Source organism: Carcharhinus amblyrhynchos, chromosome 27, assembly GCF_965287045.1.
Source record: "Carcharhinus amblyrhynchos chromosome 27, sCarAmb.v2.hapA, whole genome shotgun sequence".
In the NCBI taxonomy this organism is placed as follows: domain Eukaryota; kingdom Metazoa; phylum Chordata; class Chondrichthyes; order Carcharhiniformes; family Carcharhinidae; genus Carcharhinus; species Carcharhinus amblyrhynchos.
Genome location: NC_137350.1, coordinates 10,038,956 through 10,052,923, shown reverse-complemented (window position 1 = coordinate 10,052,923; position 13,968 = coordinate 10,038,956). Strand labels below are relative to the sequence as shown.

At 47.7% G+C, this 13,968-nt stretch overlaps 1 protein-coding gene across 1 annotated transcript in view; it reads right to left on the bottom strand.

Moving 5' to 3' along the window:
• LOC145359337 (formin-like protein 1) overlaps positions 1–13,968 on the bottom strand; it is a 250,943-nt gene that overhangs the window by 32,932 nt on the left and 204,043 nt on the right. Inside the window, exons 15-19 of the mRNA XM_080213936.1 lie at positions 12,000–12,231; positions 8,877–9,197; positions 7,896–8,020; positions 3,919–4,121; positions 964–1,198 (exon numbers count right to left, since the gene is read on the bottom strand). Coding sequence (XP_080070062.1) covers positions 964–1,198; positions 3,919–4,121; positions 7,896–8,020; positions 8,877–9,197; positions 12,000–12,231 — 1,116 coding nt within the window. The remainder of the gene's footprint in view (positions 1–963; positions 1,199–3,918; positions 4,122–7,895; positions 8,021–8,876; positions 9,198–11,999; positions 12,232–13,968) is intronic.

The following is a 13,968-nucleotide window of genomic DNA, read 5'->3' as shown; positions in this document are numbered from 1 at the left end:
ACCTCAGATTTCACCCCCTTCCCACTGAGCTCACTCTCAGCAAGGCACCAAGTTGTTAAGTGATTGTCCTCATCTGCCGCGCCCAACTTCTCAACCTAGTCCCCAGTTCTTTCACGGGACATGCGTATTGCTGGAAAAATCAACATTCGTTGTCCATCCCTGATTCCCCTTGAACTGAATGGTTCACTAGCTCCTTTCAGGGGGCAGTTCAGAGCCAACCACATTGCTGTGAGTCTGAAGTCACATGTATAGCAAACCAAGTAAGAGTGAGAGATTTCCTTCCCTCAAGGGTACTTGTGAACCAGATGAGAATTTATAACAATAATAGATATATGGTCATCACTGAGACCGCACTGCGGTGTCAAAGTACATTATGTGCCTAAGCGCTTGAAAAGTTTGGAGCTTTATATCAATACCATCAGTTGATGCCAGATCAATTGATAATGTTAAATGTGAAATTCATAGAATCCTTACAGTGCAGAAGGAGGCCATTTGGCCCATCGTGTCTGCACTGATAACAATCCCAGCCAAGCCCTATCCCTATAACCCCACATATTTGCCCAGCTAATCCCCCTGACACTAAGGGGCAACTTAGCATGGCCAATCCTCCTAATGCACACATCTTTGGACTGTGGGAGGAAACCGGAGCACCCCGAGGAAACCCACACAGACACAGGGAGAATGTGCAAAATCCACACCGATAGTCACCCGAGGCCAGAATTGAACCAGGTCCCTGGTGCCATGACGCAGCAGTGCTAACCTGTGTCACCGTGCCACCCCATAATGACTGATAGTCTGCTGTAAGCCAAACGCATTCAGAGAAATGGGGGAAAGGCGGGGAGATACAGTTAGCTCAAAGGCCAGCCACAATCTCAGTGAATGGTGGAGCAGGGTTGAGGGGCTCAATGGCCTCCTCCTGTTCTCATGCCCGCTGACCCTCAGGGTAGGGGCGGAGCTGCTTACCGGCGTCAGCAGCTGAATGCTGTCATTGAAGTTGCCCATGAAGATGATGATGTTCAACCTCTCCGAGAGTTGTGGGATCTTGCAGAATTTGATCATGAAGCGATCCTCTTCACCCAGTTCCTCCAGCGGCTTCTTGTCCTTCTCGTACTGCAGCAGGATTTTCCGCTCGTAGTCGGTTGGGACGAAGCGAGTCAGCAGCTCGACAAAGTCCAGGTTGAGCAACTGCAGGTCAAAGCTGGGCCGCGTGGAAATGGAAAATGAGAGGCATGTCAGTTACACGGACAAGTTTCACAGTAAGTGTAATACAAGTCTCCAAGATTACGAGGGGCATGGACAGAGCGGATAGTCAGGAGCTTCTCCCCAGGGTGGAAGAGTCAATTACGAGGGATCGTAGGTTTAAGGTGTGAGGGGCAAGGTTTAAAGGAGATGTAGGAGGCAGATTTTTTACAGAGTGGGTGGTGGGTGCCTGGAACTTGCTGCTGGGGGAGGTAGTGGAAGCGGATATGGTAGTGACTTTTAAGGGGTGTCTTGACAAATACATGAATAGGGTGGGAATATAGGGATGTGGTCCCCAGAAAGGTAGAGGATTTTAGTTCAAATGGGCAGCCTGGTCGGTGCAGGCTTGGAGGGCCGAAGGGCCTGTTCCTGTACTGTAATTTTCTTTGTTCTTTGCTCTAATCAAGTTAAGAATAAGGAATCTCTCATTTCAGACAGTGGTGAGGAGAAATTCTCTCTCTCAGAGGGTCGTGAGTGTGTGGAACTCTTTCCCAGAGTGCTGGAGGCTGGGTCACTGAATATTTTTTAAAGCAGATATAGATCAATTCTTGACTAACAAGGGAGTCAGATAGTATTGGGGATAAGCAGGAAGGTGGCTCTGGAACAACAATCAGATGAGCCAATATCTTACTGAATGGAGGAGCAGGCCCAAGGGGCCAAATGGCCTACATCTGTTCCTGTATCAGTTGAAATAGGTCACGGTTCCACAGGGCAAAATGCAGACTCACATTCGCAAGCATTCCATTTGTACAAGAGTGAGAAAGAGCTGGAAGAGCATAAGAGAATAAAAGGAAAGAATCCAGTTGCCGGGCTAAAGCTTGCCCCTGATTTCCCCTCATCTCCTGGTCTTGGTTCAGCTGTTACAGGAAGGTAAGAAGCAGCAGGATTAGAACATGCAACTCCTCAGTAATCTGTCCCACCGTTCAATGGGATCACAGCTATTTGACCTCCACTTCCCTTCTCCTGTCCTATCCCTGGACCCATTGATTCTCTTAGAATATAAATCTCCAGCAATCTCATCTTAAATATACTTAACAATTAAGCAGGCCAGCACTCTGGAATAGAAAGTTCCGGAGATTCACAACTCTTGAGTGAAAATAAATTTCCTCACCTCAGTCTTATATACTTGACCTCTTTGATCTTGAAACTATGGGCAAATTTTCAACTGGTGATGGAGGTGGGAATGGGGTCAGGAATGATAAATTTGCATTTCTTCCCAACTCTGCCATTGGTATGTGGCCTGTGTGGACTTAGGGTCACCGCCCTGTATGTACCTCTCCTGAAGTTAGGATTGCCATTGTGAACTCCACAGGCAATTTGAAAGACCTTAAAAGATGTGCCTCTTTGGAGAGTTTGTAACCACTATGAAAGACCTGCTGAGGAATCCGGAAAATTCTGACAGGTAAGACAACTTCATATAACGCCAATGGCCTTCTGACCAACTCACCTCCACATCCATATGCATCCTGCACTACCTCAGGGCTCACAAATTCTGACCTCAACCTACCATGTTTCAGAGACAGAAAAATGGCGGGAATGGGGTTCGGAGGTGGCTCCGATTTGGGAATGGGCCCTACTCGCTTTGCCTGCATTAGATCAGATTAGGCCAAGGTTAAAAATGCAGGCCTTTGTCTACTAATGCAGCCAGAGGAAATAGCCTCTCAGCATCTACAATGCCAAGCTCTCTCAATATCTTTTATGTTTCCACAAAGTAATTTCTCATTCTGCTAAATTTTATAAACTAAAGGCCCGTTCTACCAAATCTCTCCTCATAGAACGATCTTTTCATTCCAGGGATCTACCAAGTGAGCCTTCATTGCATTCCATCCAAAGGCAAGGATTGGCATATTTCAGCTTGGCCTAAAAGAGATCATTTTGCCCGGCTGCCAACTGAAAAAAATACCCAATGTCCATTAGTTCTTCCAACAAGCCACTAGAAATATGGATTTACACCTTTTCTTCCCATCTTTCAAAATTAAATATCACCACCAATACTGGCCTTGGGTCACCTTCCAGCAAGGGGGAAGAGTATAGGCAGGGGTCATGTGTGGTTGCCACTGTGCCCATCTTCCTGTATCCAACTCAAACATCTATGAGGTGGTTTGCTTAGATATCCACCCTCAACTGACACTCACATGGTGCTACTGGCTCTCTTTGGGAGTAACTATTCGAGAGCTCGATGCCACACCCTTGACCTGGACCCAATCTTTGGGGCTCTCATGCACCTTGTGGAGGCTATATATCTCATACAAGCCTCCATGATGATGCCAGATCCTACTTCCAGACTCAGGCTCTCTTAAGAAGTCCTTGGTTCACTAATATCCTTTAAGGAAGGAAATCGACACTCCTTACCAGGTCTGGCCTATATGTGACTCTAGAGCCACAGCAATGTGGTTGACTCTCAGCTGCCCTTGGGAAACAAGGGATGGGCAATAAATGCTGGCCAGCCAGTGATGCCCATGACCCATGAATGAATAAAACAAAACGCTTCTCTGGGAGGTCAGTCACTCTATGAGGAGAGGCAGAAGTTTCATCCCTTACAAGGTAGTCAGCAAACTCTAAGGAGACACTGCATAACTAGCCCACCACCAGCCCAATAGTACCCCTCCCAAACCCACCTTCGTCCCTGCATCTCACCTGATTCCTGTCCATTCGCCACATCATCACACAATGACTCACTTGTCAATGGCCTTGCAAATGTCATCCGAGTTCAGGCCTCCTTTCCGCAGGGTGATGGCTAGATTCTTTGCTCGGTTGGACTCGATCAGGTTCACCTTACTAACTGCCTTCTGAGTAACCTTCACTTTCATGGTGTTGATGTTCACCGATGAGCCCTGAGCCTTGGTCTTAAATCGCTCCTCGAATTCAGACATGTTCAGCTCCTAGAGAAACAACAAGCAGCGTAAAGAACAGAACCAAGGACCAACTGATCCATTGCGAATTCCATTGCTGCAACTTAATAACAATCGGACTCTCATCATTTTGTTTAATGAAGAATCCTCCAATGTGACATGGTGCTATGCGAATTTAAGGTTTTCTTTTCAAAGATACACCCGGTACTGGTTTTGCATCAGTGTCAGTTGGCCAGTATCGTATTAACAATCAGCACTGTCGCTGGGTCAAAACCCGAGAGCTCCCTTCCCAACAACAAGTACAAGAAAACAGCTAAACACCATCTTCTCAAGTAATGGACAACTGGTACTGCTTTTGCCATTGGTGCCCACATTCCATGAAAGAATTTAAAATAAAATGTTCACAGCACTCAAAAGCCACATCGAGGGCAGGATTTCCAAACGGGCATGGTGGCAAGGTAGAGAGAGGACTCACCTAACCCCCATTGTGTGGAACTCTGTCCTTCAGCATCTCCTCCCATCCCTCACACCCTCCCCTTTGATAGTGATTTTGGTCCCCTCAAGACCCTCTTCCCCTCTCCCCTCCATAACACCCTATCCACTCACTACCCACCCAAGCTGTAAAGTGCTCTAGGATATCTCTTTGTACAAGTGCTGTGGCAGTTTTCTTTATTGGTATACTTCGTACTTCAAAAGCCAATTCAAATTAAGTCCAATCATGATCCCCACGAGAGACAAACAAGATCCACGCTGACAAGACAAGATATTCCATCCCATTTTGAGCTCCATCAAACAAGATCCAAGCTGACAGGACGAGGTACTGCACCCCCTCCCGGGTTCGATCTAACACTTCATCTTCACCAAAAGGCCAAGGCAGCTTTGAAAAATTGCATCAGGTAAAGCCTCGGTTTTACCTCATTGGCTACCCTTTACTCTATCCCAGTCTGGGCAAACCACCATCGCAAGTGTCGGCACACATCGGGTGGGATTCTCCGGCCGCGCTCACCTGAAAACCAGAGATTCCCGCCTGACTTCAATGGATTTTTACATGCCCCGCCACCCCCAGTCACTAGAATTCCGGTGGCAGATGGGATGGGAGAATTCCGACCTGCAAGTGCAATGGGCTACCTGACCATGGTTTCACCCCTTCCAGGTAACTGAGAAACAATTATTAATGTTCACCAAGGAACAATCATTGAGCTCGTCAAGGAGTGCAGTTCACACTGAATTCGAATCCCATTCCCAACTGACTCAGTAAGAAGTCTCGCAACACCAGGTTAAAGTCCAGCAGGTTATCTCAAGCTTTCGGAGCACTGCTCCTTCATCAGGTGACCCAACGCAGCATACACTGTCTACATACACCGGTAACCTCACAACAGTACAACGGGTGAGATAAGTTTGGATGCCAAGGAATTCTCCAATTACACTCTGGGAATTTTGAGAAAATGGAATTATTGCACATTTATGGTCTGTTCTCACACATTTGCCAAGAAGCACTACGTTTTAAATCAGTGAGAGAAATGTGTCTGATAGCCCAGGTTTTAATTCTTGAGGCAGCTAGGGAGAACCGGGAAAATGTCCAGCTCGCCTGCCTGGGAAAAAGTACCTGCTGAGGCAGGATTGTCGCTGCCCAGGTTTGATTCCAACATTGATTCTCTGTCCGTGTGGAGTTTGTACGTTCTTCCTGTGACTGTGTGGGTTTCCTCCGGGTGCTCCGGTTTCCTCTCACAATCCAAAGATGTGCGGGTTAGGTGGATTGACCAAGGCAAATTGCCCCTTAATGTCAGGGGGTTAGCAGGGTAAATATGTGGAGTTGCAAGGATAGGGCCTGGGTGGGATTGTTGTCAGTGCAGACTCAATGGGCTGAATGGCCTCTTCCTGCACTGTACAGATTCTATGATTCCAACTAGCTGCTGGGTGTGGAGGCTGGGTGTGAAGGCAAGCTGTCCAAAAGGTCCGTCTTGATACTATGGAACCTTGTCCCAGTGACAAAGACCCTCCATCCCTCGTACGCCATTCACCCTTCAAACATTCCCTCTGCCCCATCCATACCACCTCATATCCCCCACTCACTATGTCCCCTCATACCACCCCAGGCCACGCTTTGCCCTTCCATCCACCCCCTTATGTCCTTTCATGTTGTCTATGCCAGGCTCTGGCACTTTCGTGCCCATTGACCCACTGGAGACTTTCTACAACCAATTTCTCTACAATCTAAAATGGGATGTGAAAAAATACTTTGAAAAAGTGGAATCCTTTGATCACTGACCCGTCTGCTTGAGGGAAAGGTCTGAACTAATAAAAGTGCCAATCATCCAGGCCCAGTGAAGCTTCAAGAGCTAGACCACACACTTAAAACCACTTACTTATCTCACCAAACATTGTGAAATTGATCAAGAGATCACAGAATCTGAGCTGTCAATCAATCAAACTTTCCTCTGGAGAGCAGGTGTTTGATATGGTAGAACCATAGAACCCACGGAGTGTTAAAAGAGCCATTTATCCCATCGAGTCTGCACCAACTCTCCAAAGGGCCATCTTATCCTGGCCCATCCTTCTACCCCACCCTATCTCTGTAACCCCGCCAATTTGCCTGGGCCAATCCCTCACCTAACCTGCACATTTTTGGAGTGTGAGAGGAAACCGGAGCACCCGGAGGAAGCCCACGCAGACTCAGGGAGAACGTGCAAACTCCACACAGACAGTGACTCAAGGCTGGAACCAATCCCAGGTCGGTAGAGCTGTGAGGCAGCAATGCTAACCACTGTGCCACCATGTAATAGCTGTCTGGGCTCTCAGCCAAGGCGACATAATGAGTTCAGACCTCAAGAACAACTTTGTAATTATTTTGTAACTCTGCTTTTTAATTGTTCTAACAGTAAGAAGTCTCACAACACCAGTTAAAGTCCTGGACTTTAATCTGGACTTTAATCTGATTTTCTGACACTTCTTACTGTGTTTACCCCAGTCCAACGCTGGCATCTCCACATCATGGCTTTTAATCCTTCTGACATTCAATTAGATTATATAAAGGTATCTTAGTTTCTCACATCCCCCGACAGTGAGTGTTGTTACGTCAGTAAGTGCAGTGGCCAACTTGTCCCAGAAACACAAAGTGAGATGGAAGAGCAGGGAATGTTTTTTCCAGTGACAGAGGTGCTGGCCAAGAACCATTCACTGCACCCCCTTGAACATTGTCATGGGGATTTTACCCAAGTGCCAAGCAGGGCTGTAATTTAACATCTGAATCCAAGGTTGACATTTCTGACATATCAGCACTGGCACCACTCCTGAAGTGGGGCTTGAACCCAGAAATTCCTGACCCAGGGCACGACCAACAGAGCCAAGCTGGGAGTCCACCAATCCTGTCACTGGACCCAGGGTGGCCTAAAGATTCTGAACTGTTTATTATTTATTGGACATGGGCATAGCTGGCTGGCCAACATTTATTGCCCATCCCTAGTTGCCCTTGAAATTGAGCGGTTTGCTAAGTCACTTCACAGGCAGTTGAGAGTCAGGCACATTGCTGTGACTCTGAGTTACATGTAGACCAGACCGGGTAGGAACAGCAGATTTCTTTCTCTAAAGGGTATTACTGAACCTGATGGGTTTTTCCAACAATGGTTTCAAGGTCATCAGGTTCTTAATTCCAATTTTTTTATTGAATTCAAATTCCACCATCTGCTGTGGCGGGATTCGAATCCTGGTCCCCAGAATTTAACTGAGTTTCTGGATTGATAGTCTAGAGGTAATACCACTAGGTCTCCCCTCATGTTGCTTTCTGTAACATGAGCACCATCTCACCTGCAATAGCTTCTCATCATCCAGTTCCGTGAAGACTGTTCCATTGATTTGATTGGGTTTCAGTGCCACCCAATTCAAGATTGGCATTCGGAACTTGGTCTTGATTGGTTGCTTTACCTTAAGAGCTGCAGGAAGAGAAAAAAACAATGAAGTGATTGGCACAGCACAAGCTTGGTCAATCAAATGCCAAACTGTGCACTAAGATCGCAACCACTCATTACCAGGAGATTATTTTCATTTGTAATCCAGCAATTTTCACTAAAAACTGTAAGTAGATAGAAGATTTTTGATAAGGGCTGAAAGTTACACCATGAATGCTGCTTTCATCATTCAGTGCCCTGAACATAACCTCCCTGGACATTCATCTCTACTTTAATTATTTATTCTGCTTAGGCAACCATGTTTTACCTTCTTCCATTGGGAAAAAGGCACAAAAGTCTGAGGTCATGGACCAAGTGGTTCATGAACAGCTTCTTTCCTGCCGCCAAGGCTTTTGAATGGACTTACCATATATTATGTTGATCTTTCTCGACATCCCCTACTATATTCTGCACTCTCTCCTTTCCTTCTCTTTTGAACTGAACTTTGAAAGGGTTCCATCATGCAAACTATGGTTGACGATGCCTGAAGCTCAAATGAAGGGGACTTTGACATGTCCATCTCTGCAATGGAGCCAGCCAGTATGAGAGGGCAGGGTGCGGCCTTGCGGCCCAAGCCAGGCTGTTCCCTTAAGAGGCCCCCCTGCGAATCCTTGGAACGGGGTTGGCAATCCCCAAGATTGGGTCACAGCTGCCATTTACACCTCTCCACGGGGTCTCCCTGACTCTGTGAAAATCCAGGCCCAAGTGTTGTTTGGTAAACTTGTAAAACCCTGCGCAGGAACCAGGCTCACTCACCCCAAGCCTGGTGATAACAAGGCCAACACAAACAAAGCACATTCTACTCCCCATCGAACATCGACAACGATCTTATGACCCTTACCTGGGTTGCCCGCTATCGTCGGTGCTCCCGGAGGGGGTGGGGGGCCCCCTGGAGGGGGTGGGGGCGCTCCTGGAGGGGGAGGGGGTGGAGGTGGAGGAGGGATACACGCACCCGTCAGCGGGGGTGGGGGCGGAGGCGGGGGTGGGGGTGGGGGAGCCGGCGTACCCGCTGGCGGGGCAGTCGCAGACTCCGGCGCATTGGGCAGGGGGGGAGGGGGAGGTGGGACGGTGACACTCTGTGCTGTCAAGGGGGGAGGAGGAGGGGCACTTGGGCTGGTAACTTCAGTAATATCTCTCGGCACAGCTGGAGCAGGAGGAACATCTGTCAGAGAAAGCAGAAGAACAAAATTAAATTCGGATCTCTTTATTTCTTAAACACATTCAGTGACTGGCCTCCACAGCTTTGTATGGTAGAGAATATCACAGGTTCCTCACCCTTTTTTTATATATTCATTCATGAGACATGGGCACTGCTGGCCTCCCAGTATTAGTTGCCCATCCATAACTGCCCTTGAAACTGATTGGTTTGAGAGTCAACCACATTGCCATGGCTTTTGGAGTCACATGTAGGCCAGATTGGGTAAGGATGGCAGATTTCCTTCCCTAAAGAACATTAGTGAACCAGATTGGTTTTTCCGACAATCGACAATGGTTTTATGATCATCAGTAGAATCTTAATTCTAGATATTTTTTATTGACTTCAAATTCCACCATCTGCCATGGCGGCATTTGAACCCCGGTCCCCCAGAACATTAGAATCATAGAACCCTACAGTGCAGAAAGAGGCCCTTCGGCCCATCGAGTCTGCACCAAACACAATCCCACCCAGGCCCTACTCCCATATCCCTTCAAATAATACCCACTAATCCCTCTAACGTACACATCCCTGGAAACTAAGGGGCAATTTCTTAGCATGGCCAATCAACCTAACCTGCACATCTTGGGGCTGTGGGAGGAAACCAGAGTACCCGGAGGAAACCCATGGAGACACGAGGGGAATGTGCAAACTCCTCACAGTCAGCCCGGAATCGAACCCAGGACCCTGGAGCTGTGAAGCAGCAGTGCTAACCACTGTGCTACCGTGCCACTGAGATGGTGAATTAATAATCTAGTGATAATACACTGAGTCATCGCCTCCCCTAATTTCTCTTCATCTCAGCTCTAAATGGCCTATCCTGTGACCATCTTGTTTGGTATCATCAAACCAGAAGAAACATTGGCTGATGTCATACATCTGCCAGCGAGAATGGAGATAATTGACCCTCTGCCAAATCTCCATTCATTGCAGCAGGACTGGAGAATCCCTGCTACAGACGAGGTTGGAGAATTCCGGCCATCGGCTCTGCATCCAGTCTGTCCAGCCCTGCCAGAGATTTACAGCTTTCAATGAGATCCCCCCTCATTCTGCCAAATTCCAATGAAGATTGGCCCAGCCGGCCCAATCTCTCCTCATACGACAATCCGGCCAACCCAGAGAGCTCTGATCCAGGATACAGAAAGGAAAGATTAGTTATTCAAATATCATCGCTGCTTAGTTGTGGACTATCCAAGTTTGACTTATTTGTTCCATCAAACGAAACTGTTTTTGCTCTGGCGCCTGGCGCTGCCAGGCTAGAGATGGTCATCTTCACAGAGCTGCTAACAGTCTCCCTCACAATGAAAATCCTGGGTAGTCAGAAGACAAGTTCCTTAATGAGCTTGGCGTGCCTGATAAACAAAGTAGAAAACTTCTCTTTCCCTGTGCTCCCATCCTCTGGGTAGTCAGCAGAGTAGGGAATGGGTAAACAGACCCGCTGACAACATTATTTTCCACCCCAATTTGGGGTAGGGGAATTCAGCCCCACCTGTCTGTTGACAACTCCAAGGCACCAAACCCTCATGGGTACAGATGAGGTACCCTTATCTTAACATGGACATACTCCCAACTCACGCAAGTGAGAAAATAGATGTTTTCAAATTACAAATATATATGTCAGTGGAATGGGAAGAGCTGGATAATTGTGTTTTCAAAGAGTTTCACCAACACTGGGTGGGAGGTTCCCGTCACGCCCGCCATGCAGGTGAGGGTGGACTATACAAAGGGCCGTTGACGTCAGGCGGGAGTTTCCAGCCTTGGGGCAAGCGCGACCTGAAAATCCGGCCCAGAGTTGCACTTGTTGGGTAAGGCAGATTCGCTGATTTACATCACGGCTTTCAATAAAGGCGGGGATGTCTTAGAAATATCGGATATTTTAGTCTAGCGTAGAGGAATTTTACATGAAATTCTCAATGTTCCTCGAAAGATTAGAATCCATAAATGATCACTTTTTGGCCAGAGTACCCATGTGTGCGGAATCCCATCACTGTGTTACAGCAGCTCCAAAGCACGTCCTTGCAAAACGTGCAGAGCTAAAGTTCCTTTTGATGTTGAGTGTAGGTTTTCTCAGATAAGTCTGTTTTTAGGATTATCCGGTTTGTCCCCTTCTCTTCAAAAGGATCCACTGGAGAGTATTACAAGGATAATTCTGAGATAGCGGAAAACGTTTCTTCTGATTTGAGGCTCAGTTATCTTATTCGTGCCTTTCGATGCTGGACTCCACAAGAAATAGTCTGAAAAACTATCAACCCGTTTTTAAAAAATCTGCCTCGGGATTGGTTTAGCTCAGTTGGCTGGCTAACTCGCTAGTGATGCAGAGTGGCACAGTGGTGAGCACCGCTGCCTCACAGCGCCAGGGACCCGGGTTCGATTCCCGGCTTGGGTCACTGTCTGTGTGGAGTTTGCACATTCTCCCGGTGTCTGTGTGGGTTTGCTCCAGTTTCCTCTCACACTCCAAAGATGTGTGGGTTAGGTTGATTGGCCTTGCTAAGTCGCCCCTCAGTGTCAGGAGGACTTACAGGATAAATATGTGGGGTTATGGGGATAGGGCCTGGGTGGGATTGTTAGTGCATGGGCTCTTTCTGCGTTGTAGATTCTATGATTTTACAAACCCTCAAAATCGTCTTTCCTCCATTGAAGAGGAGGGCCCTATCGGAGAAGGGATCAATGGGCTGAAGGGCCTTCCTCATCTGGGCCTATCAGATCTATCTCACAGACAGCTGGGGGAATGAGCTCGGAGTGGGAACTGGGGGAGATTTAAGCTGGTACCTTTGGGGGGTTTGGGTTCCAGCGCTGCCGTTGTGACCGTCTGTTTCACTATGATCGGTACGATTTCTATGTCCAGATCTCCGTGGTCCCCACGTTGAATTTTAATCAGCCCCTGCTGTTCCAGTTGGGACAGCTTCTGTTCCAGTGATGTGTGGTGTTGGATGGTCTTGTCCCGGTCTGAGATCTGTGCCTGGAGAGACTGCAGCTTTGCCGCTGATTCACTGAAGGTCTCCTGTCAGAGAGAAAACTTCACGCTAAAAGCCGAGTTCAACAAAATTTAACACAGCAACGCTCAAACTTCAAGTAGCGGAGAATCCCACAGGGAGAAACAATTAGAAAGTACGGAATATAATTATGATCTTTTTAAGTTAATTTATTAGTGTCACAAGCAGGCCTAGTTACTGTGAAAATCCCCTAGTCACCACACTCCGACGCCTGTTTGGGTCAATGTACCTAACCGGCGCATCTTTGGAGGAAACCGGAGCACCCGGAGGAAACCCACGCAGAAATGGGGAGAATGTGCAGATTCCACACAGACAGTGACCCCAAGCTGGGAATTGAACCTGGATCCCTGGCACTGTGGGGCAGCAGTGCTGACCACCGTGCCACCCTGTAAAAAGACTCGTGTCTCCTGGCTCAGTTAGTAAGTACCCCGTACAGCGTGGGACTAAATCAGGTTCAATTCAAAGTCTGTGTCGAACTCTCTGATCCCATCAGGCATCAGTTGGGAATGGCGCCTGCCCTAACTTGTCGAGAAGGCCATGGGAATACATCCGGTCAGCTGGCAGCGGAGTATGCAGACGTGGTGATGGGGGGGGGGGCGGGGGGGGGGAGGAGTGGTGGGATGGGGACGAAGAGGTGGAGGAGCTGGTCAGGCTGTGAGAATCTGGAGCATAAGGGCAGTCAGGACTTGCTGGCGAGATCCTCGATCCTCCCCCCCACACTGAGCAGGCCCAACCCAACAGGGAGTTAATCACTGCTGCCTCTCTCCTGCTTCTAAATAACATTACTCTTGGGTCTGGATTATAGCAGCATCTTTTATGAAGGCCCCTGCTTCCTTCCTGTTTGAAAGGAAAGATTAACATCAGGACCTGATGGGTGGCACGGGATGAGAGAGAATTGAGTCGCTGCCCTCAAGAACATAAGACAGTCAGATACAGGAAACAAAGTATGCCACTTGGCCCATTGAGTCCTCACTTAACTGCTTCTAACGCCCAGTTTCCACAAGGTAGGAATAAGTCAAATTTGGGATTTGGCTGTGAAATCTTGAACTTTGGTCCAGTGCACCATATTTGCTCCCTGTCTATTACATAGAAACTAGAAGCAGAAGCAGGCCATTCAGCCCTTCGAGTCTGCTCCACTATTCATTCTGATCATGCTTGATCATCGAATTCAATATCCTGTTTCCCCCACTTCCTCCCATATCCCTTGATCTCTTTAGCCCAAAGAGCTATATCTAATTTCTTCTTGAAATCACACAATGTTTTGGCCTCAACTACATTCTGTGGTAGTGACTTCCACACAGTCACCATCCTCTGGATGAAAAAATTTCTCTTCACCGCAGTTCACCCCTTATCCTCAAATTATAAGCCCTGGTTCTGGACTCCCCCACCATTGGGAACATTCTTTCTGAATCTACCCTGTCTAATCCTGTTAGAATTTTCTAAGTTTCTATGAAATATCATCTCATTCTTCTGAACTCCAGTGAATATAATCCTAACTGACTTAGTCTCTCCTCATATGACAGTCCTGGCATCGCAGGAATCAGCCTGGCAAACCTTCGCTGCGCTCCCTCTATAGCAAGGACATCCCTCCTCAGATAAGGACACCAAAACTGTGCACAATGCTCCAGGTCACATATTTTCCCAGTGGGAGGGCCTGAGTTTTTATTTGTTGCTTCTAAAGCCTCTATCTTGGAGTGAGCCAGCTGCCCTTCTCTGCCCCTTGCCCACCCAGTTCCCACCCAGTT